The sequence below is a fragment of the Canis aureus genome, chromosome 27 (assembly GCF_053574225.1).
Source record: "Canis aureus isolate CA01 chromosome 27, VMU_Caureus_v.1.0, whole genome shotgun sequence".
NCBI classification, from domain to species: domain Eukaryota; kingdom Metazoa; phylum Chordata; class Mammalia; order Carnivora; family Canidae; genus Canis; species Canis aureus.
The window spans coordinates 38,211,091-38,238,985 of NC_135637.1; the positions used below are offsets into that span (position 1 = coordinate 38,211,091).

Genomic DNA, 27,895 nt, shown 5'->3' on the forward strand with positions numbered 1-27,895 from the left:
GGATGGCTCAGTCAATTAAGTCTGCTTAGTGTCGGGTCATGATCTTAGCATCCTGGGATCCAGTCCCTGTGTCAGGCTCCCTGCTGGGTGGGGAGTGTGTTTCTCCCTCTCCTGGACCTCCTCCTGCTCGAGTGCTCTCTCCCGCAAGCTCTCTCTCTCAAAAAATAAATAAAATCTTAAAAAATATATGATTGAATTAAATATAATGTATTAGTGTTTAGAGAGAAATTTATAGTCTTAAGTATTTTTTAGAAAAGAAGGTGGAAAATAAATATCAAACTTTTAGAAAATTGATAAAGTAAATATCAAACTTAAGCTCAGAAGATTTTTAATATAAACTCATGGATAATGAGAGAATGGAAATAACAGTAAGACAAATTAATGGGCAATAGAATATGCAATAGAGTGAATAAAAATCTAGAAAATGAGTAGACATAAAAAAAAAAAAGAAAATGAGTAGACAATAAAGTCTGTGAAACCAAAAACTTGATTATTTGAATATACAAAAAATACTTGACAGTTTTATAAAACCAGTCAAGAAAAAAATGAAGCCACCAATAAATATTACTGGGAATGATAGAGGAGACATAATGACGATGCTACAGACATTAAAAATAAGGAAAATTTATAACTACCAATAAATTTTAAGGCCTTAAATGATATGGTGAGACTCTTAGAAAAATATACATTGCCATAACTGACTTAAGAATTAGGCATGATGGGCAGCCCCAGTGGCTCAGCGGTTTAGCGCCACCTTCAGCCCAGGGCGTGATCCTGGAGACCCAGGATCGAGTCCCACGTGGAGTCCCCTGCATGGAGTCTGCTTCTCCCTCTGCCTGTGTCTCTGCCCCTCTCTCTCTCTCTCTCTCTCTCTCTAATAAATAAATCTTAAAAAAAAAAAAAAAAAGAAAAAAAAACAATTAGGCATGAGTAGTTAGTCCCATACCTATGAAATAAGTTAATATTGGACATAGGTTTTGATAAAGAATACTCCAGGCCCATAGAATTTTACTGGCAAGTTCTAGCAACATATAAGAAACAAATTAATGATAACAATTTTATACAAATTCTAGAAGAGGGAACAGTCACCAATCCTTTTTACGAGGATAGCATAACCGTCCTAAAAACTTGTAATGGGCTGTAATTTATCCCAATTAAATGAATAGAAGAATATTAAAATACTAGCAAGTTGAATTCAGCAGTGTATAAAAAAAGATAATATATTATGATCAGTTGGATTTATTCCAGGAGTTTAAGGCTGGCTTCATTTGAGGAAAAAATATATTTATAATGTTCTATAATAACAGATTAAAGGATAAGACTGTGATTATCTCAATAAATGCAGAAAAAGCCTTTGTTAAAATTAAATATTCATTCTTTTTAGAAAAGCTCTTAGTGCAGTAGGAATAGACAGTAATATCTTTAGCTTGATAAAATGAATTTACTATAGGAAATATACTTCATGGTAAAAATTGAAAGCATCTCCTTTATGATTAGAGCCTGTTGTCATCACTTGTGTTCAGCATTTTACTGTTAATGATGCATAAGTCAAGAAAAAAGATAAGAGGTAGAAGGATTGGAAAAGAAGGAATTAAACAGTCATTATATACAGATCATATGATATTCTGCATAGAAAGCAAACAAAGTCTGTAGCTAATCCATCGAGGCTAATAAGAGTTTAAAGGCTACTGGATAGAAAATCAGTGTGCAAAAATCAACTATTTCTGTATATGTGTCATAGTTTGAAAATGCAACTTTAAAAAAGATAGTATTTACAATAGTATCAAAAATATACAGTAAATGACAAGTTCTACAACACATTTGTAATGAAAATTATAAAACTACTGAAAACTATACTTCATGCCAATAAAAATACTGACAGGCTTTTTCATTATTTTTTTTTCTAAAATTTTTATAGAAGAATAAGAGTTTATATGTAGGCCAGACACTTGAAAAACAAGACATGTATAGCTTATTAAGTTGTTGTTACTAAAACAGTATGCTTTTGGCACAGGGATGGATTAACAAATTTAACAGATAAGAGTCCAGAAACAGACGTAGGCATACTATAGAAACTTGATATGGAAACAGAATTGGCTCTGCTTTGTAGATTATTAGAGAAAGGATGGATCAATAAATGCTACGTGAACAATTGGTTCTATATGGGAGGGGATAAAATTTGATTTTTATTTAATCCCATTTACAATAATCTCTTCTGTGGATTAAGGACCTGAATTTATTCATATGACAAGTATTTACTGAGCAGGTGTTCTGTGGTTGTTTTGACCTCATCTATGTATTCTAAAGATGTCTTTTTTTTTTACCTACCCAACTATTAATAAAAATACCTTTAAAAACTGGCCAGAAGAGTAGGAATAAAACCAGAATAACATAGGGTATTGGTACTAGTCTTTCCCACGTTAACACATTTGAAGTAGACAAAACACTGCAGACTGTAGTAGTCGTTCATTGTAGCATGTCATCTAGAAGGCCTACATTCTAAAATAAGAATTGGGGGAAGTTGGTGGGTGTTGAATATAATTTTTCAAAGCTCCTCCTTACATTTCAAACCCTGTATCTGGAAAATCATTTGTCAAGTCCTCAAAACCAAAGGAAGAGAATGTTGCAAAAGAGATTTTTTGTAAACGTTGCATTATAAAATCCAGGAGAAAAGGAGGACATATAGAATGTAATCAAAGAAAGCAGTCCATAAATTCAGTGAAATCAGAGTGATTTCCATTCACTGGGGACAGCAAGTATCATTTGAAGCAAAAGAAGTTGGTCATTCCAGAATTTGCTGGCAGAAAGGTAAGGAAGAAAAGGGAAAAGACTAGTGGATAAGAAGGAGGTGGGGAGTTGCTACCAAAGAGGATGGAGGTAGATCCCAGAGGGGTTGGGATCAGTAGTTGAGAACATTGTAAGAAGAGTTAATTTACTCTCAGTGAAGTGGAGAGATGTTATAACTAAATGGAAATGGAAATGGAGGTTTAGGACTGCTGAGATAAGTATGTGACCGACCAGTGTTTAATGAGAAATAATTGTGGATTATGAACATTAGGGTGTAGTTGAAGGAAGCATGAATTTATTGGGAATTTAGTTGTTTCATTTTTATTAACTTCTCCGAGCATTTCTCAGCATCTTTGTAGCAGATAAATGGAATGGTGGTGCGGAGCCAGCCTTGAGGGTAAGGCTGACTGGTACAAGTGTAAGGGGTTCTGAGGTTCAACAGAAGACATTGTTGAAATGATGAGCTGTGGTCCAGGCCGTTTAGGAAGCTAGATATTTCCAGCTAATTACTAGATAATTAAGTGAAAGTACAGAAGGGAATTAAAGAATTAAGAGTACACACTGAGAACAAAGATCACATGTGAATGTGGGAGAGGAGGAAGGTATGACTTCTGTGGTCAGAAAGGAAGAGCACTGAATGTAGAAGCTGAGGTAACATTTTGAGGCTACCTGGTAATCCATGAGCCTCATGCAAATTTAAAGGCAGTGCAGTTGTCAGATGAAAGAGGTAAAAGATGATGTCGGGGCGTTCAAATCTCGAACAGTGACTTAGAAGTAGTCTTAATGTTTGAATTAAGTTATTTGTAAACAACTTCTAGCCTGAAGCCAGGAGAACTTCCCAGCTTGGTGAAATGTGGGGCATTTAATCCGTCATGAGAGAGGAGATGGTTTCCGCAGGGTGTCCTATAGGGACGGGGATTTTCTGGGCATCTGCTGCTGCTTGGATCGTATTTAGATGTAGTGGAAGAGTTTTGATGGGTAAGCCTGATGAAAGGGTGGGGTTAATTGAGATGTAGAAAAATGGAATCTCTAGGTAAGCTCTCTATTTAAGTGCTCTAAGTACAGGATGAATAGCTTAATGCTTAACCTGTTCTGAGCATTTATAAATAAAATACTTGGTTTAGCATCTTCATTAGATTGTGTAACATTTCTGAGAGTTAGACTGTGTGATATTTCTGAGATTGTAGTTTAATAGTCAAAGACCAGGAAAGACTCCCTACTGAGAATTCTTCCTACACATGAAAGTCGTGTCCTGTGACTTCAGTGGAGTTAATGTCTTCTATTTTAGTCCTGTCATGATACTCTAGTCTTCGAAACTTTTAGTTATTTTGGAGAACTATTAGCCGAAATATTTTGTGAAGAGATGATATATCGAAACCTTTAAAAAATTAAAAACAAAACCTTGAACTGTCCGCTGCCTGGTATTTTTAAGAGCAGCCGTCCTCGAATGCCAGTTACACGGGGACAGCTAAAGCTTGCCAACACCGGGAAGCCATCCTGACCTCCATGATCGATCAGTGGCTCACACAACGAAGGTGTGCTGGTGCTGAATCTTAGATTCCTTGTGCCAGTTAGCGCTGCCTGCTAGGCCAAGCAATAGGTAGAAGGGATGGGGACAGAAGGCAGCCAGAGAGAGGAAGTCAGGGAGAGAAGGCCCTGCAGCATCGTGCTCTACGCACAAGCACAGTGGAAGAGCACCGGAGTCGAAAGCCCTCTTACCCTACAACTTCCAGAATACACGCAGTAAAACCAGAAGGCAGACAGTGCACTGACCCTAAAGGGGGAGATGACTTGTCTCCTCTAGAATTTTTATATGAGTTTATAGGAGATTATATCTAATACATAGAGCTATAGAGCTAATCACTCAAATTTTTTGGTGTTTCCTATTTAAATGTATTTTTATGAGCTTTGTATCAGTGATTTCTTCTATCCACTTAGAGCAGTTTAGCTATGACTTTTATTTAAAAAATGTAAGTTTATAGTTCATCTCTGGCTTTTTCACCCTTGTTATTGCTACCTCTAACTTTTAAAAATTATTCTTCCAAAAGAACAACCAATTTTCTGGATCTTTCAGAAACTGAACGAAATGTTTCTTTTCTGCTACTCCTTTTCTCCATCTCTTCCCTTTCTAGGCAAAAAATATTAGTTCTCTATTTCCTACCCCACTTAAGACGAATACTTTACGTGAAGAAAAACAAATAGCATGAAAAGATAAAAAATTCTGTGAAACAGTTAAAAAGAGTGTACAGTAAAAAGTAAGGTTCCCTCCTACCTTTGACTCCCCTCCCCCCAGCCCACCATTTTTCCTCCACAGTGACAATGACTTAGAAACCTGCTTGTCCCTCTCCCTTGCCTGCCACTCCGCCGACTTGTGCCTACGCGTGCTCACTCGCTTTAAGAAAAAACAAACAAAAGTTGGTAACTAGAAAATATAATTGTCCTTGAGCTGTATATGATAAAGCAGTGAATGAACATAGCCATTTTTAGAGTACAATCAAATCATAATTTTGTTTTTCTTGGTAAAACATTTCAGAAATGGACTCAGTTAAGGGTGTCAGAGCTAGAAACAGTTGGATAACTTCTGGAACACAGTTTGGTGTTGGTATGATGGGTTTGGGGGTACTTTCTTTTTGTTCATTTGTTTGTTACCTGTGTCCTGCTCTCCCAAATGAGGAGTATTAGTATTTGAGCAGAACGTGAGCTTTGGAATTAGACACATCAGGGTTTGAACTCTGGAAATGCCAATTCCTAGCTCATAATCTCGGCAGTTCTTTTAATTGCTCTGACCCTTGGGCTCCTCATCTGAAAAATGAGCATGTTAATAGCTACTTATCAGGATGATTTTAAGGGCTGATTGTAAAAAAAAATGAAAATGAGTTTTGCCCAATAAACCTTAATTTCTTTCTTCTGTCAATGTTGTAAATGCAACCTGAAGACGTTGTTAAATTGGACTGCTTTTATGGAGAACAGATTTTAGGTAAATTGGACTATAGCATTTTCTAGCTCCATAACATAAACAACATAGCTGATATTTGTCATTTAGGAAACCCTAGACATAAATAAAGGTTGTTAGTATATAAACCAAGAGGCAGTTTTGGTCTAGAGTAAAATTTTAAGAGCAAGTAGCTAATGGGGTGGGGGGAGATCAGCAGGGTTTCTTAACTCGGCACTGTTGACATTTGGGGCCAGGTAATTGGGGAGGGGCGGGCTATGCTGTGCCTTTTAGAATGTTTAGCAGCATCCCTGTCTCCTCTGACTAAATACTAATAGCACCGCCTTCCCCCAGGTTGTGGCAGCCAAAGTATTCCCAGACCTTGCCAAATGTCCCGAGTGGCAAAATCACCCCTGGTTGAAAACCAGTGTTTTACAGCATAGCCTAAAAAGAACACGTGTGGGCTGGCTTCACATTTATAGAAGCATAATGAAAAAGAAGAGTAAATTGATGTTATTACAGATACTAAAATAGGACACCTATCGTAGCTGACAAAAGATTTAAAGTCAGCAAAAGAGAAGATCTTTACAAGAAAGAGATTAAAGAACCTGAGAAAGGCTACTTTATTCATTGCTTCAGTAATTTTATAGAAGAAGGCTAAAGAGGAAAAACAGTGTGGTTCATAGCTCTTTTTAAAAAATGCTACATCATAAGGATATGATTTATCTTAATTTATCCACATTTGTCCTAATCTTCTGACCAATCTCTAACTATGATGCCGTGTGATCGGAATTCCCTTTTGAACTGGCAATACCCCCTGACAAGAACAAGATCTTTAGAATCAAAAGTATTTTGGGTGGTGCCTGGCTGGCTTGATTGGGGGGAGCATGTGACTCTTGATCTCAAGGTCATGAGTTAAAGCCCCACATTGGGTGTGGAGCCTACTTTAAAAATATAGGGGATCCCTGGGTGGCGCAGCGGTTTGGCTCCTGCCTTTGGCCCAGGGCGCGATCCTGGAGACCCGGGATCAAATCCCACGTCGGGCTCCCGGTGCATGGAGCCTGCTTCTCCCTCTGCCTGTGTCTCTGCCTCTCTCTCTCTCTCTGTGACTATCATAAATAAAAATTAAAAAAAAAAAAAATATATATATATATAAAATAGGGCAGCCCCGGTGGCTCAGTGGTTTAGCACCCCCTGCAGCCCAAGGTGTGATACTGGAGACCTGGGATCAAGTCCTACGTCGGGCTCCCTGCATGGAGCCTGCTTCTCCCTCTGCCTGTGTCTCTGCCTCTCTTTCTCTCTCTCTCTCTCTCTATCATGAATAAATAAATAAAATCTTAAAAAATAAAAAAATAAAAATATGTATAAAATAAATAAAGGATACAACGTGATGTTTTTAAAGTATTTTAGGAGAACGAACGTAACAAAAATTTTGGTATTTATCAGAGCACCTTTCAGTTAATTGAAATTTGAATGTGTTTTCCTTAGATTTTTTAAGACTCCTTAGTGGTCACAGATTCCTCTCTTATAGTTGAGGACAGCAAGGTCATGTGGGTGGTGGTTAGAGGATGGGCTCTGGAGTTGGGCTGCCCACATGTGTATGTTGTCTTTTCCATTTGCTAACTCCAACCTAAGGCAAGTTAATTTCATCTGAGCTAATCTTTAATTTCCTTTTCTCAGTGGGGAAAAATTCTACTTCATAAGCTCACACAGGGGATTCAGTGAGTTAATCCATTTAAGTATTTTGGCATAATACTTCACACACTCAGTAAATGTTTGTAAAATCATTATTTTTTAAAATCTTAATCGAAAGCTTTGTTGCATTGTTAAAGCTCATAGGTTTTTTGTTTTTTTTTTAAGATTTGTTTATTTATTTATTCATGAGCAACACAGAGAGAGAGAGAGAGAGGCAGAACTCACAGGCAGAGGGAGAAGCAGGCTCCCTGTGGGAGCCGGAGGTGGCACCTGATCCCAGGACCCCAGGATCCCGCCCTGGGCCGAAGGCAGACACTCAACCACGGAGCCACCCGGGCACCCCTCAAATCTTTTCTTTACCTCAGGGTTTACACTGGGGAAAGATGAGATCAAGGGGCCTAGAATTTCCCTGGAAAATTCTTGTATGGCTGTTCATTGCTCTTTAGCCTTCACAGATGACCTCTTTTGGAGTACCAGTGCCTAAATATCAAACTAAAGGAAGTTGCTTGTTTTTTCATTCTAGGCAGAAAAATTAATGAAACAGATTGGTGTGAAAAATGTGAAGCTTTCAGAATATGAAATGAGTATTGCTGCTCATCTAGTAGACCCTCTTAACATGCATGTACGTATCTTTAATCTTACTTAACATTTTTTTGGTCTAGCATTTTGTGTCACAGGTCCTGAAGATGACCTGATTTGATGATTCTCTTGGAGGAATCACAGGACTCAGCAGTTTTGTGCTCACGGATATGATTTAGTACAACAAAGGGATACAAGGCAAAATCAGAAAGAAAAGAGGGGCATGGGATGAATTCTGCAGGAAATCAGGCACAGGCTTCCGGGTATCGAATTCCCTCAGTGAAGTCACATGGGTTGCACTTCATTCCTTTGGCAGCAAGTTGTGAGAACACATGTAAAGTGCTGTTCACCAGGGAAGCTCATTAGAGATTTATTAGCGCCCAGGATTTTGATTGGGATTAGTCATGTAGACTCCACTTCCTAACATCTCCCCAAATTCTAGCCTTTCAGAGGGAGAAGACACCTCCACCGTAAACCATTTTCTTTGCACAAACAGTTTAGGCACAGTGAGGTGTTCTTATTGGAGAGTGGTGAGAATTATCCCGAAATCTCTGCTCCCATACTCCAGCCAAGGTCCAGCCTTGCAGGCAGGCCTTTCTAAGGACAGCAGTCTAGAGTCTGCTATGTTAGCATATTTGGACATATGCTTGTTTAGATAACTTGTACTTTAATTCACCTTCGTGGCATGTCAAGTGTCTTAATTTAAGTTACAGAGGTACTTGATTTGGGGTTTAAATGTAAATTTTCATAAGGTATGTAGACAGCATAAGATTGTGAATTCCAGTTTTTTTGTTCATGGCCTTGGCAAATTACTTCCTCTTTGAGTGTCCATTCCCTTCTGTATAATCCAGGGACCGTGTGATACCTGCTTTACCTACTTCAAACGATTGTTTGAACATCAGATTAGTGTAATTTATAAACTCTAAAATTCTATGTGAATATTTTACAACAACAAGCATAAATTTTATACAGCAGATATAAATGAATGGAATGAATATTATATCCCTGTCTCCAAATCTGGAAAATAAAAGTCAATAATGTCTGTTAGTATCCATGTGCACAGAGAGATATGTGTCCCTGGGATTAATCCTCCATTTGAATTTGATTTATAAAATTTCAGTGAGACTTTCTTGGCCCTACTTGTGTTCACTTCTGAGTAAGGCTGAACCAGCAACTCGGTTTTTTGTTACAGTGACAGTGGAAGTAGGTGGTGGTTTTTTTTTCAGATTTGGCTGTTTTTTCACTTTTTTTTTTTTTTTTTTTTTTTTAAGTTGTAGGGAAAGTAGATCACTTGCAAACATTGCCTCTGACTCACCCCACCTCCAGCCCCTTTACTCTGCCAGGGTAGAGCTAGGTTTGATGTTTTTCTTCTTAGGTCTTTTTCAATGTTTATTCTCCCCTCTACCCCTCAAGCCCCAGATTTTTTAAGTTGAGTCAGAAGGCTTTAAAATACATAAGCTGTGTTTATCTTGAAAGGATTTGTCCCCTACTTACTATTTATAAAGATAAAAGTTTTGGCACAGTTTTACTTTCGATTAATACAATTCAGAAGTCCAGTTTTGTGTGACTATTTCTAAAACCTATTCCTGTTATATTTGACAGTATCCTGTATTAATTAGGGACACTCCTGGTAAGCTCTTCCCCATCAGCCAGCGCTGACTTAGCTGTCTGAGCTGGTTCTCAAGTCTTCTTGGCAGAGTATCTCCTTGTAAATGGAGTGAATTCAGCTTATTAGATATTGGTAGAGTTCTGAGTACTGGGCCTGGTGGTGTGTTTTTTTTTTTTTTTTTTAATAGTAGATTGTTGACTATTAAGTTCATTTTTGTAATTTCATAGTTGTTTAGTAATTTCATTATTGCTGTGAAAAGTCTTTACTCACATTATATATTTGTCTTTTATTATTTACATATAATTATCAGATTAAGGTTTACCATTTGGGGGGCTTTTTTTTTTTTTTTTAACTTCATTGAGTACACACTAGGTTGTAAAATCCATGTCAACCTTACCTTTTACCAGGTTACTTGGAGTGATATAGCAGGTTTAGATGATGTCATTACGGATCTGAAAGACACGGTCATCCTACCCATCAAAAAGAAGCATTTGTTTGAAAATTCCAGGCTTCTGCAGCCTCCAAAGGGTATAGTACAAGTTTATATTTGCTAAAGTATTAAAAATGTAGGGAACATTGGAACTTTCTGCCATTATCGAACTGGTATTTTTTTGAAGGTAGTTTTCAAGAGAAAACTGAAATCTTGTGAGTTGTATAAATAGTTTTAAAATAATTGCTCATTCTTCAGCTTCCCAAATTTCAGTAAAATTTTTTCCCGTAATTACATGTCAAAACAATCCTTTTATTTCAAACTCATTTTTACTACTTCCAAGTAAATAAAAATTTGGGAGATTGAGGTTAAAAAAAAAAAAACCAAAGCCATGATATGGGTTCTTTTGTTTTCAAAGTAAAACTTTTTGTTTAGTGATTTTTTTTTTTATCCTTTTAGTATTCTTAATTATTTTTGGATTGCAGTGATGTTTTAGAGGATATACTGAAATATGGATGAACTTAGGAGTTAAATACTACTTATTTTTAAGGGAAAGTTCTTTATTCCTAGTGGTAATAATCACTCTGAAAGTCCTAGAACTCAAGAATTGGAAAGGCTTATTTAAAAAAAAAAAGGAAATGATTGCAACTCCGTCTTTAAGTATAACACTTTTATTCTTGTCCATTCAAATATTAATCATGTGTAAGTGTTGTTAAAGGTGATTCAGATGGAGCCTAGGTGATAATTGGCAGTGAGATAAACAGAGGTGTGTTACCACAGCTTCCAGAACAAACGCTGCAGCAGAGCTTTATTTGCTTTTCTGTTGCTAGTCAAGGCTGAAATCAAATTATTAGACACATCTATTTTATTTAAAAAATAGGATCTATAGAAATATCAAAATAGTGCTATGTGTAAGTTATAGTTGCATATATCTTATTAATTTTGCAGTTATATCAAAAAGTACATTAATTTATATATTGAAAGTAATTGGAGCTGATATCTTTACGTTTTCATGAAGTAGATAATTTTTGCTTCTGGTAAATGCTGATTACAGTTATCACCAAAAATGACATGTTCTTTTTATTAACTGAAACAACAAAACTGTTTATTAGGTATTTTTATTTTCTAAAAACAACAAAGCTGTTTTCCCCTAACAAAAACATTTAGTTGATTACATGTTTAAAAATCCCTCCCTGCTGGCCCCCAATGAAAATTCAAATGATTTATCTGAGCCTCGATCAAAAGAGTAAAGTAAAAGTTGGGTTATTCAGTACATTCTTTACTTCCCTCTTCCAGGATGTTGGTAGTCTGAGCAAGAAAGGACTTTTGTGATATTTCATGTCTCGGTTTCACAAAGTGAATTTAGAAAAGTGAGATGTGTTTTACATGCTATTAGATAAATCTCCCTTCCTCATCTGCAAGCTCTTAGCCCAGGAAATTGGGTGACTTCACCAGTTGCATTTACCCCAATTAGCACAGTAGATACCAAATTATGATGGGATACTTCAAAGTTATGTGTAAATCTGGTGCTTATTTGAAAGCATTATCTGCAGCTAGAGGTGGTCTCTATGTGTATTTCAAATTTTTGTAAGTTAACACAAGTATCTCTTGATGATGTAATCTAAAGTATACTGTTTGAGTCTTTTCTACCTTGCATTTTTGGAAAGTTTTCTATCGGAAACAAAAATTGACTTACTTTTTGACCCTGAACATAAATTGGAGTTAGTGTACAGAAGCAAAGCATAAAGTCAGTTGCATACCATAGCCTGTTCCATTTTTGAACTGGAAATAGGTTACTTACAGGTCATTACTTTATTGCCAATTTTATGTTATCCCTAGACAGTTCATTTGTATCTAAGCCAAAAGTCATCTCTGCCTCACAGACTACACAATGATAATTTGAGAATGACTTATAATATACTAGTGCATGAGATCATACAATCACATAAAGTTGCAGCTGTCATGCCAATAAATGGTTGCGAGAGCATGTCATAAAATATTAATGGTTGTATTAAAAAACCAACCCTTTGTTATTCCAGATGTTTAAAAATTGACGATTAAAATTCCATCTGAATACTTACATAGTTCTCCCTATAAATTCTAACTTCAATAATCATTATTTTGGTGTATTTTATGTTTGTGAATTTCACCATGTTCCATGTCTTGATGCATCATGAAAATTCAGGTAACTTAGGAAAAATATATTTTGAAAAGTGATTATGTTGAATATCACATAAACTAAAGCAAATATCTCCTCTTCAAGGAAATAAAATCCTCTGTTAATTTCCAGGTGTTCTTCTCTATGGGCCTCCAGGGTGTGGTAAAACGTTGATTGCCAAGGCTACTGCCAAAGAAGCAGGCTGTCGATTTATTAACCTTCAGCCTTCAACGCTGACCGATAAGTGGTATGGAGAATCCCAGAAACTGGCTGCTGCTGTCTTCTCCCTTGCCATAAAGCTACAGCCTTCCATCATTTTTATAGATGAAATAGGTGTGTGACTTTTCTGTGTGAGCATTTTAAAGCACCGTTCTTAAGGGTAGTATTTAGATGACCAGATTTAGTTTTTGGTATTTATTAGGTCAAATTAATAAAACAAAAGAGGTAACCAACATCAATATATGCTCTGTATAATTTCCATATTACAGAATGAACCATAATTTGATCATTACTTGATAGTAATTTCTGTCTTCTCCCCATTATAAGCAGCATGCAGTGACACCGTGCACATGTTTCCTTACGCATGTGTGTTTATCCAGGGTAGATGCCTAGAAGTTGGGCCATTAGGTTGTGTGATGGGTCTGTCTTCAAAGTGCTTATGCTTTTCACTCTCGCCATTGCAATTTCCCTACATACTCCCTAAAATTTGTTTTTTCAGACATTATCTTGTTTTGTTTTGTTTTGTCACTTTAGAGCACATGAATTATCATTTTGTGTTTCCCTGTGGTGCTGGTAAATTTGGGCATCTTTGAACATGTTGACTAGTCATTTGGGTTTCCTTGCTTGTAAATTGCCAGTTTTTCTTTGGGGTTATTTGCATTTTCTTGTTTATTATGATAGCAGATATTTTCTAGACTGGCTCATGTTTTTACTTTATGATAGTTTCTTTTACAGAGATTTAAATTTAGTTGTATTTTTCCATCTTTTTTCTTTATGATTTATACTTTCTGTGTCTGGCTTACAGATCCTTTCACTATCATCATAAATATTCCTCTTTTTAAAATATATAGTGTGAAGTAGGAATCTAATTTCATTCTTTTCCATATGGACAGCCAACTCAAAGTACATCATCTTTCCCTATATGTCAGGAATTAGTGCACCTTTTCTGTATTTTATGGATCATCAGTATTTTGTATTCCTGCTGTGGTGAGTCATAATAAAGCTATGGCAATTAAAACTATAGCTTTGAGTTAATTTTAACATTATATGCCATATAGAAATAGAGAAAAATTGGTATATGTATATAGAACTTTGGTTACTTGTCTGACTTGTGTGTCTCTCATCAATTTATTACGGCAGTTTTGGAGTTTTGACGTGAATTTTGCATAAAAGCACGTAACGGCTAGATTTTTTTTTTTTTTTAGACAGCTAGATTTCTTTAAAGTTTTTTTTTTCTTTTTTCTTTAAAGTTTTAATCTAAGATACTTTACCTGGGAGGTATGGTCAGTTTGCCTTTATTTTGATAGCTGATATATTTAGATTTATTTCTATTACATCACTGTGTGCTTTTTATTTACCAATTTAGTGGACTTTTTGAACCTTATCTCCTTTTCCCTGCTATAAGTTTAGAAGTTACATACTGTTTTTCTTTTAGTGAAACATTTAACATACCTGCTTGCTTTAAAAGTCTAGGCTAATCATTTCTGCCCTCCTCCCAAATAATACAGGAACCTTACAACTCTTAAACACTAATCATTCCACTCATCTCTTACATGTTAACACTTTCTCTAGTTTCATATCCTCCATACTGGTTGTAATTTCTTTTTTTCTTTTTTTTTTAATTTATTTTTATTTATTTATGATAGTCATACAGAGAGAGAGAGAGAGGCAGAGACATAGGCAGAGGGAGAAGCAGGCTCCATGCACCGGGAGCCCGACGTGGGATTCGATCCCGGGTCTCCAGGATCGCGCCCTGGGCCAAAGGCAGGCGCCAAACCACTGCGCCACCCAGGGATCCCTGGTTGTAATTTCTACATCGGCAGTAGTTTCACCACACTGAAAGTCCCTGTGCTTCACCTGCTCACTCCCAGCAGCCACTGAGCTTCTGACTATTTGCCTTTTACAGGATATCGTGATTGGAATCATACAATACATAGCCTTTTCAGACTGGCTTCTTCCGCCTAGCAATATGCTTTTCAGGTTCCTTCATGTCATTTTGTAAGTGTTCTTTGTATATTTTGGATACCAGCTTTTTATCAGATAGGTATTTTGTAAATCTTTTTTCCCCATCCTGTGGCTTACTTCTTCTCTTAATAGTGTCTTCCACAGAATGGAGTTTTTAATTGTTTTTCTTTTCTTTCTTTCTTTTTTTGTTCTTTATTCAGAATTGTTAATTTTAATAAAGTCCAACCTAACCATTTTTTTTCCTTTGATTAATTATGCTTTTGGTGTTATATGTAAAAACTCATCACCAAACCCTAGGTCACCTAGAATTTCTCTGTATTATCTTCTACAAGTTTCATAGTTTTGTTTTACATTTAGATCTATAATCCATTTTGAGTTAATTTTTGTGAAAAAGTATAAATCTGTATCTAGATGCAGTTTTTGCACACGGATTTCCAGTTATTCTAGCACCATTTGTCATGTATGCATTAAGTTTCAAAAAATAATATTTTTCCAACTTTTTTTTTTTTTAAAGATTTTATTTATTCATGAGAGACACAGAGAGGCAGAGACACGGGCAGAGGGAGAAGCAGGTTCCCTGTGCAGAGCCCAATGCAGGACTCAATCCCAGAACCTTGGGATCATGCCCTGAGCCAAAGGCAGACACTCAACCACTGAGCCACCCGGGCTTCCCTTTTCCAACTTTTTTGTTAGTATTTACATATATGTCTTCCATCTTTTTCAGCATCTGAGCTCTTAGGTATAAAGTGGGTCTACTATAAACGGACAGTTGAGTTTTTAGGGGTTTTTTTAAATCCAGTCTAATTTTTCTTAACCATGTACTTGGGTACTTTAAGACCATCTACACTTAATGTAATTACTAATATAGTTAGGTTATTTATACTTATGCAGCATGTTAAGTTTTTCATATCATTTTAAGCTGCTGTTTTGCCAGAACCAACCTCTTACTAATGAAGATAGTTTAGGAATAATAAATAGAGTTATGGTGGTTAGGTATGTGGCTGTACTTAGACATACTGTCTTTAAAAAGAAGCAATTTAAAAATGACAGTATTTTTTACATCGAGAAGATGGATTAGTTTGGTACATAGCCCAGCAATGAGATAGACTTTATAAAATCAGAGCTACATAAGAAAATCCAGGATATATGTTTGCCGTCGGAAGACTGTCACCTCATGGTATTAGGTTTTTGCTGTAATAATTTTTTTTTTAAAGCTTTGGTTGGACCTTGCACATTGCAAAGCATTTCTAATTTCTTGCATGTATAGACTGACCAATTTCAAGTCATACTATCAATGCTGAAATGTAAAATGTATTCAGAAATGCCATTTATTTGAAGGGTTATAAGAAAAAATTTGAAATAGGATTATACTAGGAAATCAGGCTTTATTTTTACTGTCTTTTCTTTATTGCTAGGATGTATTGTATTCCAGGTCTTTTTATTCTAGAAGGAAAATGTTTTCCCCCTCTTTAAAAGTATTTCATGTTCTTTGTAGATAATTGAGAAGACAGAAAACAATTCAAGAGAAAATTTGAATTGTCCTTAAGTCTATCATTGAGAGATAACCAAAGCGATCAGCATTTCGGCATACTTTCTTGAAGGCTTTTTTACATTAGATGATGTATATGCACACGCATGTGTGTTTGAAACCAGGTTCTGTCCTGCATCTCCTACTTGGTAGTGTTTTGACATTTTCCAGTGTCATTTTTCTTTATTTCCAGGAAAAGTGTGTGAGGAAAAAGGATGCAATCCCATAATTCAGAATATATAGGATGCAGGTAACCCGCAAAGTTAGGGCCGAATCACACAGACCTTCCTCCAAGACACTACTTGCTCCTCTTCCAACCTTTTAGTACCACATCATGTACCTCTTTAGATACGTTGGCATGAATGTAATTTTAGGAAAGAGATGAAGATTGGGAGTTTTAATTTGCTCAGTTGTTTGCCAAAGTTGTATTAGATGAATGTGTGAAAAGGCATAGTTGAACCCTCTTTTTTGTCCTCTTTCACAACATTGTCAGCTTTTGATTAAGGATTTGAAGTTAAGAGTAAATAATTCAATATTAATTCTAAGGTTGAGGACTTTTTCCTTCTAGACTCCTTTCTGCGAAACCGTTCAAGTTCTGACCATGAAGCTACAGCCATGATGAAAGCTCAGTTTATGAGTCTGTGGGATGGACTGGACACTGATCACAGCTGCCAGGTGTGTGACAGAGATCTGCCGTGAGCTCATGGAGGGTGGGGGGTGTGGGGGTAAGAGAAAATTCACTGGGCTCCTTCGTGGGTGTTTTTAGAAAAGTTTTTAAAAATAATTATTTATACTCATTAAGTGATGGGGATCTGAAAGAATGGTTTATGTACATTTTCATCCATTTCTAGGGCTTCATGTTAAAATGTTAAAAGATTACCTAAGGACCTGAAACAAATACAGCAGAGGAGAGGAGACCGGGGTGAAGCCTCTCCTTGGAGTTTGTAGAGTCCTCCTGCCAAAGGAGAGGAAAAGGCTGTGACACTGTGTGCACGTTTCTTTAGACCCTGCCATAAATCTATACTCTCAGCTCCTCTGTCACCATTGCGTTTCATTTTGCTGTTTTCATCAGTCACTGGAACTTACACACTTTCCCACTTGCTACCCCATCCACCTTTTATAGAAGACATCTTCTACCCTAGGCCTTGTCTTTCTGCCCTGTGGGGCTGTGAGCACCAGCACTAGGTCCTTGGTTTGCCCCGAAGGGAAACACCTATATTACTCATTTTATCCCCTGGAGTTCCCATTTTTTCTTAATTCTTCCTTCTGAATGTTCCATTTGTTCTTGCCAGGATGATAATGTATTTAAAAAAAAAATTCACTGAGCATGTGTGTCTTTCTGCCATATTACTGGAAATAGAAGTTCTAGAACCACTTTTCTGTTTTTGTCTTTTTCATGAATCACCTATTTTATATTTCATGGAAGAGTATTAACAAGGTTAATGATCTTTTGCTGTTTTAACTCCAGTGGATATTTTCTATTTTGTAACGTTTTTATCCTTTCATATTTAGAATCATTTATCATTTCTAGAAAATTCAACCTATATTTCTTCAAATATTGTTTCCTCTCCATTCCCCATGTGCTTTCTTTATGGAATGCCGATTGGATGTACCTTATTTATATTCCTGTGTTTTAAGTTCTCTTTCATATTTTCTCTCTCCTTTTGCTATAGTCTGGGTAATCTTTTTGCTTCTTTTAATTTGCTACTTTTAGGCTCAGTTGTATTTCTTTAGTATTAAATCTTTTTTTTTTTTTTTTAAGATTTTTTTATTTATTAGAGAGAGAGAGGGGGGCAAAGACACAGGCAGAGGAAGAAATAGGCTCCATGCTAGGAGCCTGATGCGGGACTCAATCCCAGGTCCCCAGGATCACACCCTGGGCCGAAGGCAGGCTCCAAACCGCTGAGCCACCCAGGGATCCGCTATTTATGTATGTATGTATGTATTTAGATTTTATTTATTCATGAGAGACACACAGAGAGAGAGAGAGAGGCAGAGACACAGGCAGAGGGAGAAGCAGGCTCCATCTCCATGTAGGGAGCCTGATTCGGGACTCGATCCCTGGTCTCCAGGATCACACCCTGGGCTGAAGGTGGCGCTAAACCTCTGAGCCACTGGGGCTGCCCAGGATCTGCTATTTAATCTTTTTATTGAGCTTGTAATTTCATCTATATTTTTCAGTTCTAGAAATTCTTTTAGACCTTTCTTGAAGTGTGCCATGTCAGTTTTGATGGACTCTTCCCCTTCAACTCAGGTTTCCAAATGGATTAGAAAACTAAAACCCTGGGTCAACTAGCTGTGTGATCTTGGACAAGTAATAATGATCACTGTGCCCGAATGGAAGGAGTACTAGCTACGAAAAGGGAAGGGTAGGGTCCACCTCAGAACTGTTTGTAGGGTTTTAAGGAATCTGCATACACCGTTCTTTTAACTTGTCTTTTAACTCTGCATAAGTATTTGCTTATGATTTTTTAAATTCCTTCTTTATTTTAAATATGTTAAAATACCAATTTTATAGTCGTATTCAGTAGTTCTATTACTAGACATCTGGTTCTTCCTTTGTTTTGAGTTGAAGGTGCTATTTCCTGTGTATTTTGTGATTTCACGGGAAAAATCACATGTAGTAGAACTCTGACTGAATTCTTGGAACCTGTGTTGAAGGTTGTAGCTTTACAAGGATTTTGTATTTGTCTTCTGTCAGATTTTTTCGATACAGATAGGTAGATTGAGACTGAGGTGCATATTAGCTGGTGAAGAATCCTGAAATCTCAGATTTTGTCTGTGTGTATGTCTAATATTTCACTGCTTTTTTCAGGCCCTAGTATGTCATGAACCCCAGCTTTCTGTAGGATGCCCTCTTATTAGCCTGTAAGGTGTCCAGTGCACAACCCACTGTCTTACGGTCTCGACATTTCCATGTGGTGCATGGTCAGCTTCTCCCCTTGCTTACCTCCCTTATGCATAGACTTCACTGCTGGCTCAGCTTAGTTCCTTTGCATTTTTGCAGATTTATTAATTAATTTGAGGTTTTTTATACTTCATTTTTTTTATGTTGTCTTATAACCAGAGGGTTTAAGATCTCCTACATCCACACATTACCATAAAGCAAGAAGTTAAAACATCATCCTCAAAGAGAATGTGTCCTTTCTACATCGCCTTTATGAAAATACAATTTCATTTTGAGGGAAAGTTTTTAACGTTTGTTGCGTGATTAGAGAAGCACAACATAAATTAAGGTGACATTAATAGGAATAATTTTTATTAATAATTGTGCTAATAAGGCTGTTCAATGGGAATAGTTTACAGATTTCCAAAAACTGATTATCCCCCTAAGCAACAGTACTTAAAGCACTTATTAGCCCGTGTAAGAGAAAATTATTTCATGTTATATTGTATCAGAGTATAGTTTTTTTTTTTTTTTAAGATTTTATTTATTCATGATACAGAGAGAGGCAGAGACACAGGCAGAGGGAGAAGCAGGCTCCATGCGGGGAGCTCAATGCGGGACTCGATCCCGGGAACCCAGGTTGACGCCCCAGGCTAAAGGCAGGCACTAAACTGCTGAGCCACCTAGGGATCCCCCAGAGTATAGTTTTAAAAACCAGGGAAATGGCAGCAGTTGGATGAAGTATACTCCAGAGCATCTTCATCCGGAGCCACACAGCATGGTTCTGATATGATAGAACTTAAAACTGAGCTTTCCGAACCATAATTCTACACTGATAGTATTCACTGTTTTCATTGTGATAAATCTATATTTGTAGGAGCAAATAAAGATGTGACTTTTTTATTAAACTCTAGTAGCAATTTTTTTAATCTTTCTATGTTTTGAGGGGATTAAAATTGATATTGTTAACTCGAATATTAGTTTTAGATATACTTTCATATGAACCACTTAGCTTTTCTTTAAAATTATCTATTCTATGATTATGGATCCAGCCCAGTACCCTTGCTTTTTCTTGTGTGTATGATATGCCACGGTGGGAAAAAAACAATCACTGAGTGGTCCAAGTCAGCCTACCACCAGCCCTGGAAATCATCCAGGCTAACTGATGACATACTCTTCATCTGCAGAGATGTGAGACATAAAAGAACAGTGTGTTTAGGGTATTCGTTGACATAGTTGAAAGTTTCAGGCATAGATTTAGATCTGGTTATTTTAAATGAAAAATGGTAAAACATCATATTTTTAAGATTCCAAAAAGTCAACTTAAAGCACTAATTTTTCTGCTTAAATACTAAAAAATTACTGTTTCTTCCCATTTTGAATTTTAACTCATTTGCACTAGAGTTAATGTATTGTACACAGTTTATCCATTTTTGTCTCCTAAAATCACACCGGAAAACAACTTCTTTCAGTGAATCATTCTTGCTTTTTCATCATTGTGAATATCTGTTATTATCCTATGTGTATTCATTAGACCATGTTGTGCTAGATTTATTTAAATTCCTGATCCTAATGTTTAGCATCCCATCTTCCATACTGGCTTTGCTTTTTTGTTTTAGGTTCTTTGTTCACCTAGAATGTTTCTCAAAATACAGCCCATTTTCCAGGTTTTTTAAAGTACTGCCTCAGCCACGATGTCTTTTGTGATTCTCTACAATCTGATAGAGTCAGTCTTCCATGAGCTTCCATATCCCTTTGAATCTCTTTAACACAATATATGCTGTATTTCAAAATATACTGATACTCATTCCTTATGCAGTTAATTCCTTTGATCACTTTTAGGACTTTTGTCTTAGGCGCACCTGGGCAGCTCAGTGAGTTAAGTGTCGACTCTTGATCTCAGCTCAGTTCTCAGTCTTAGGGTCATGAGGTTAGGCCCTGCATTGCAATGTAGATCCTACTTGTAAAACAAGTCTTTCTTTTTTTCTTTTTAAATTTCATAGAGATTTTTACCTTATTAATTCAGTAGGGTTGTGGAAAGTCAATAAATTTGAAAAATAATAAGAACATTAATATTTTTACTTTAGGACAACTTAAATACAAAATTGCATTATATTGTGGAGCTAACATTTCTCAAGTTTATGTTTGTATTTACATTTTTTCCCTCTAGGTGGCAACCTCTCACAGTTAAATTGAAAATAATTTGGCTCTTGAATGTCATTAAATGTAGAGTAGAAGTAGAATATAAAATTTAGTGGATCTTTTAACATGTTCTGGAGTTAGATAATTTCAGAAATCTAAAACCTCTTAGGCTGAAATAAAATTATAGAAAAGTTTTCTTCAGAATACCGATAAATTTCATTTTGGGTAGTATATTGGGCTGTTTTTTTTTTTTTTTTTTTTTAAGATTTTATTTATTCATGAGAGACCGAGAGAGAGAGAGAGAGAGAGAGAGAGAGAGAGGCAGGCAGAGATAGAGATAGAGGCAGAGGCAGAGGCAGAGGGAGAAGCAGGCTCCCTGAAGGGAGCCCGACGCAGGACTTGATCCGGGGACTCTGGGGTCACGCCCTGGGCCAAAGGCAGGCACTAAACCACTGGGCCACCCAGGGATCCCCTGGGCTGTTTTTCAATTTGGGTTGATTTTTCATTTCCACATCCTTTATAAATAAAGTGATACAGATCCAGAGATTGGCAGGATCACCAGCATTTTTTCTTTCTTTTTTTTTTTTTTTTTTAAGTTTATTTTTTTTTCAGTAATCTCTACACATTGGGTAGAGAACTCATGACCCAAAGATTAAGAGTCGCACTGTCCACTGACTGAGCCAGCCAGGCTCCCCTTTCTTTTTTCTTTTATTTAAAATTCTACCCACCGCTTTGATTTTTGCTCTTTTTTTCTTGCCCTTGTTGAAAGTTTGATTGCTTGAGATTTCATTATAGCATTGAGAAGATGTCACCAGCAATGCTGATCGTGTTATGAAATGATGATGTGAAATCTAGAGAGAAAACTACATGATACCTCTTACTATCACCAAAATCCTGAGACTGGGGGAAGATGATTCCTTTATATATTAGTATCAAAGGACTTGGAAGTATCCCCCATATAGCCATAGGCTTTTAGTTATTCATCAGGTAGCCATTGAGCAAAATAACAACCTTTTTTATTTTAAATCTTTATAATTCTTCCTTAACTGAACAGTATACTATTTTAGTTATGAAAAGGCTGGTGAAATGTGTCAGTCTTACCAGCTCTGTTATCATTTGATCTAGTTAGGATTAACTTTGATTTGTATTTATAAATTTTTGAGTAATAATGGATTAAAATCATTTCTTATAAAAGATTTAAACACTCCTTAATTTTTGTATCTTCGAAGCCTTAGTAATAACATCCTAAAAGGAGCATTACTGGTAGATTTAATACCTTGTGTTTTCTTGATATGCCCAGGTCATAGTGATGGGAGCTACCAACCGCCCTCAGGATCTCGACTCAGCTATCATGAGAAGAATGCCCACGAGATTTCATATCAACCAGCCTGTAAGTGGTTTCGTTTGATGATATGTTATGCACAGTTAAATACTCAGCTTTTTACGGGAAAGGAATGGTATTTTTAATAGCACTTATTTACTATTTATGACAGGCAGGAAATGAATGGGGCAAGAATCCCCTCTGTAGCTATTTGTCCTCTCCACTCTGACTTCCTTTGTTTTCTTTCTTTCTTTCTTTACTAAGATGAGTATTTGCTTTTCTTCAAAGAATATAATTACCTCAATTTTGTTTAGCTACTTGTGTGATTTTCTTGAGAATGTAGCAAGTTATATCTGAAGGTATATAGAAAACCTAAATTCTAGTTTTGGTTTATCACAGGGTGAAATTAGGAGGGCTAACAGGAAGAACAAGTGGGATTTATCTGATTAATTCCTGGCAGTTGTAGTCAGTGCTCTCCTTTGTTAGGATTAATGATTACCCGGTAGCTGAGGTGTTACACTGGAACTTAATGCAGATGTCCGGGCTTCCTTGAACCAGGGCTGTCTCCTTTCTCATACTTTTTGTTAATCAAGAAATACCCTCAAGCGGATGATTATAACTTAGCGGTACTCTATAATTCTTGCACAGAGTCCTCACATTTTGCATTTTATGTGCCTTTAGATTGAAGAAGAAGAAAACAGGGTTAGTAATGGAATCTGTGTGCCTTATAATCAGCATGCTACATGTATAGCTGTGTAGAGGAACTCTCAGTGTCATTCCTTCAAAATTTGAAATAAAAGTATTTTAATACCACTTACAGTCTCTGGCCAAAAAATACTTGTCCCCTTGTGTAGTCTGCAACTATCCAGTTTGTGGCAGTAAACAGGGTTTCCTAAAATTGATGGTTGTGGCCTCTGTAAAATTGCTTTGATGTATTACTTTCTGCAGCTACGTCTCCCCCTTTGAGAATGTGCACAAAGTTAGCCCTCTATTAGAACATGTACCCGACAAGTCAGGGAAGACATTTTTTAACTTGTTGTAGGAGACTGTACAATTTAGACTAGTGTTGAGCACTGGTAGGTGTCAGGCACCTGCCAGGCTCTGGTGAGGGGAACACGGCCCCCAGCCTCCTCTCTGTTGCAGTAAGAGCAGACAAATAAATGACAGAAAATGTATTTTACAAAAGTATGTTTAAAGAAACGTGAGAACCTGAAATGATGATGAAGACTAATAATTCTGTCAGAGTAGTTGTGAATCCAGCTGGGCCTCGAAAGGGTGGCAGGAATTTCGAATGCAAGCAAGGCAGGGAAAGTCTTTTTACCTGAATGAACAAAGGCGAGAAGGTGTGGGAACACGTGTTTAATGATGGCCCCTGGGGGGGGAGTTCATTTCGGGCGTCCGGAAAATGGAGGGACGGAGGGCTGGAAAGGCAGGCTGCTGCCAGGTGTGGACGAACTCCTCCCTCGCCCAAGATTTCACTTTAATTTTGTTAGCAAGACAGCGGGACATTTTGAAAGAGAATTAATTTACCTCAGTGGTTGTAAAGACCAAGATTACAGTGATAGAACCGCTGCTTGTAGTCTAGTAGGAAACAGAGGTTTCTGAGGTACAGTAGAACGAACATAGCACTCAACAGCGTGGAAGGTTGCCTGTACTAGAGTTCTAAGTTAAATATATTAATTGTTTTAGTTAACAAAATGGTCTGTAACAGAATTTGTCAAATTTATTACAAATTTGTGGACTGTAAATGTAAAAACTGGGCTTTCACACCCTCTTTTCATTCTGTTTTTAGTGAACACACATACTTTATACAGTAATTTTTTCTTATTTTGTGACTATCATACCAAAGTATATGATCAACCTTACTTTAAAACTTCTTCTCCAATTTAAATGATTGTTAACCAAAAGTAGTTTTGGGTGATCACATCATATAGCACATTTACCTTCATACATAACACTCTTGAATTACAGAAACAGCAGGGTTTGGCTTTGTTTTGCTGGTCACTTGAGAGATAATTCATGATAACTAGCTCTGTTTTTAGTGGTTATGGGCATAGGAATGAGTTTAGCCATGATAATTTATTAAAGCACTTATATTTATCATCTATATAAGGTATTCCGTAAAAGCTTCTGTTGTCTGGTATAATACTATGAACCATCACGGGGGCGGGGGGCGGGGGGGAGCATATAAGTATAGAAACAAATGTACTGTCAATGCTAAACAGAAATTCACTAAACTAGCAAGTGTGGAAGTTACAAGGCCAAGTGGAAGAGGTAGGAGGGTATTGTTGCCATCTCTTCCAGTTAATGGTAAAAGTTTTACTGCAGTGTTAAGTTTTCAGAAGTTTCCTGACTAAAGAAATGGAGACCTGCAGAGCCATGAGGGAAAGACATTGGTCATCCTAGCTGTTCATCCACTCATTCAAGAACCATTTAAGGGCATGTTATTTCCCAGACCTTGTGCTGATCACTAGGGATTCAGAATAAGAAGATGGAAATTCATGGGATGCCTGGGTGGTTCAGCAGTTGAGCGTCTGCCTTTGGCTCAGGGTGTGATCCCGGAGTCCTGGGATCGAGTCCCATGTCGGGCTCCCGGCATGGAGCCTGCTTCTCCCTCTGCCTGTGTCTCTGCCTCTCTCTGTGTCTCTCATGAATAAATAAATGAAATCTTAAAAAAATAATAATAATAAGATGGGAATTCAGTAGGTCGACCACAAATGATTAAGAGTCTAAAACCTAGACCTTGATGTAGCAAATAGTTTAGAGTTTCTGTCATTTCCTGTAGGTATTGCCGGATGGTTTACAGAGCAAAGAAGAAATATTAGGAAAACTGGCTGATCCTGATTCTTTTCTTAATTCTAACTGGAAATCATTCTGGTTTTTAGGCTCTAAAACAAAGAGAAGCAATCCTGAAACTCATCTTGAAAAATGAAAATGTAAGTAGAAAATTACAGCTTTCCCTGTCCTATAAATACGTGTGTTCATGTTCATAAAACTCTTTTAGAGAGAAATGAAAAAGTAAATGTGAGAATAAACAGCTTTGTACTTGGCATAAATCACTGTAAATCTGTTGGCCATTCATGCAACTCAGTAGCCCCGGTGCATTTGAACTTACCTAAAGATGGTCTGCTGTTTGTAAAGCCCCATGTTTTCATATTTACAGATTAAAATTTTCAGGCTGTTCTCCAGTTATATAAGGTACATTCATTTTTGTGCAGCAGCATGTTTTTTTTTTTAATTTATTTAATTGCAATATTTTTTGAAATTGGAATTTAGATTTAAGAAGATATGATAATCAAAATCTTTAATAGTTTGTGTATTTATTTATGGTCACATGCTTCAGAATTAAAATATGTACATTAAATGGTATTCAGGGAAAAAGCTTGTTTCCTTTGTTGTGTTTCTTCTGTGTCCTTTCAGATGGTATTGTCCATACCAGCAAATTGGAATATGCTATTATTCCTCTTCCCTATTCTACGTAACCCATATTAATAAATTGTATACGCTGTGTTGCTTTTTTCACTTATCTTTGAGATCTTTTCATATTAGTACATAGTGTCTTTGTTCTTTCTCTGTTTTGGGTTTTTTGCTTGTTTGTTTTGGATTGTATAGGATTTCACTGTATATATGGCTATACCATAAGTTATTTAATCAATGCCATAATGAAGAACATTCAGGTTGATTCCGGTCTTTTAGTATTATAAAAATGCTGCATTGAATAATAAACTTGTATTCAGGTCTCTTCACACTTGTGCAGGAATATTACTAGGGTGGATTCTCTGAAGAGGAATCACTAGATCAAAGGATATGATTTTAATCTTGATCACTATTGCCAAATTGTACTACTTTACTGTCACACCAGCAATATTAGAGTACCTCTTTCCCTGTAGCCTCACCAACAGAAGGCTATGGAACTTTGTGCTGACGTGATAGGTAGAAAACAGTATCTCATTGTATATTTAAGGATGACATGAATATGTTTAGGAGCCACTTGAATTTTTTTCTGTGAAATACTTTTTCATATTCTTTGCCCATTTTTCTATTGCAGTGCTCTTTTTTGTATGGATTTATAGGAAATCTGATACATTAGGGAAATTTCTCTTTGTTTATATGACTTGAAAATATTTTTTCTTATTTGTCTTTTTAAATTTATTGGGATCTTTCCCCGTTATGATTTCTGAGTTTTGAGTAACATCATATTCCTCACTGTCCTAAATCTCATTTTTTTTTTTTAAGATTTATTTATTTATTCATGAGAGACACAGAGAGAGGGGCAGAGACACAGGCAGAGGGAGAAGCAGGCTCCTGATGTGGGACTTGATCCCAGGACCAGAATCACGCCCTGAGCCGAAGGCAGGCACTCAACCGCTGAGCCACCCAGGCAGGCATCCCCTAAATCTCATATCTAAATTCACCATTTGAGCGGCATCAGGGTGGCTTAGTTGGTTGGGCATCTGCCTTCAGCTCAGGTTCTGGTCTCAGGGTCTGACATTCCTGCTCGGCCGGGAGTCTGCTTCTCCCTCTCCCTCTTCCTCTTCTTTTGCCACCTCCCCTCTGTTCTTGCTCTGTCTCTCTCAAATAAATAAATAAATAAATAAAATCTTTAAAAAAAAAAAAAAACTCACTATTTGAAGGGTGCCAGGCTGGCTCAGTTGGTGAAGCATGTGACTCTTGATCTTGGGGTCATGAATTCAAACCCCAGGTTGGGTGTAGAGTTTACTTTAAAAACTTAATTAAATAAACTCACTATTTGAACTTGTTATCTAAACTAAAAAAATGAAGATTCCCACAGTGAGAGATTCTTGCATTTCTGTGGTCTTCCTCCATCCTCGATCACAGATTCTGCTCTGTCTCCACTCTATTTCCCCACCTCTCATGTTTATTTTAGTTTTATCTTTAAAAGAAAGAATTCTTTCATTTTTTGACTTAACCTCATAAGCATTGTTACACCCAACAAAAAATTGAGTCATTTCTTATTATCATTAAATACCTCGTCTGGGGATCCCTGGGTGGCGCAGCGATTTGGCGCCTGCCTTTGGCCCGGGGCGCGATCCTGGAGACCCGGGATCGAATCCCACGTTGGGCTCCCTGCATGGAGCCTGCTTCTCCCTCTGCCTGTGTCTCTGCCTCTCTGTCTCTCTCTGTGTGACTATCATAAATAAATAAATAAAATCTTTAAAAAAAAACAAAAAAAATAAATACCTCGTCTGTTCAGATTTCCTGTTGTCTCTTGAATGGATGTTTGTTTTTCTACCATGTATTTGTTTGACTCAATATCCATATAAAGTTCGTTATTTGCAATTATTTGATAATTTTTTGGTCTCTTAATCTGTGGGCTATAGATGATTCCTTTACTCTCCTTCTCCCCCCACCTTCTTTTAGTTTATTTGTTGAAACAGCCAGGTTGGGTTTGTCCACATTTTTTCATGGTCTGGATTGTGCTGTAATAGCATAGGAGTGGTTGTTCAACAGCAAGTAGGGTGAGACAGTCCTGGTCCCCCAGCTCATTTTCCTGGCTATTTTTGCTTATATTTCTGTATGAATTTTAGAATTAATTTGTCTTATTCAGGGAAAAGCAAACACTCGTATTTTTAATGGGTCATAATTCAAGAGAATTAAAAAAAAATTTTATGTTGAAGGTTT

At 36.8% G+C, this 27,895-nt stretch overlaps 1 protein-coding gene across 4 annotated transcripts in view; it reads left to right on the plus strand.

The window, feature by feature from the left end:
• ATAD1 (ATPase family AAA domain containing 1) overlaps positions 1 to 27,895 on the plus strand; it is a 61,671-nt gene that overhangs the window by 26,414 nt on the left and 7,362 nt on the right. For all 4 annotated transcript variants that reach the window (XM_077874853.1, XM_077874852.1, XM_077874854.1 and 1 more), the window contains exons 3-8: positions 7,938 to 8,036; positions 10,010 to 10,130; positions 12,323 to 12,523; positions 16,471 to 16,577; positions 22,232 to 22,321; positions 25,138 to 25,188. In XM_077874853.1, coding sequence (XP_077730979.1) covers positions 7,938 to 8,036; positions 10,010 to 10,130; positions 12,323 to 12,523; positions 16,471 to 16,577; positions 22,232 to 22,321; positions 25,138 to 25,188 — 669 coding nt within the window. The remainder of the gene's footprint in view (positions 1 to 7,937; positions 8,037 to 10,009; positions 10,131 to 12,322; positions 12,524 to 16,470; positions 16,578 to 22,231; positions 22,322 to 25,137; positions 25,189 to 27,895) is intronic.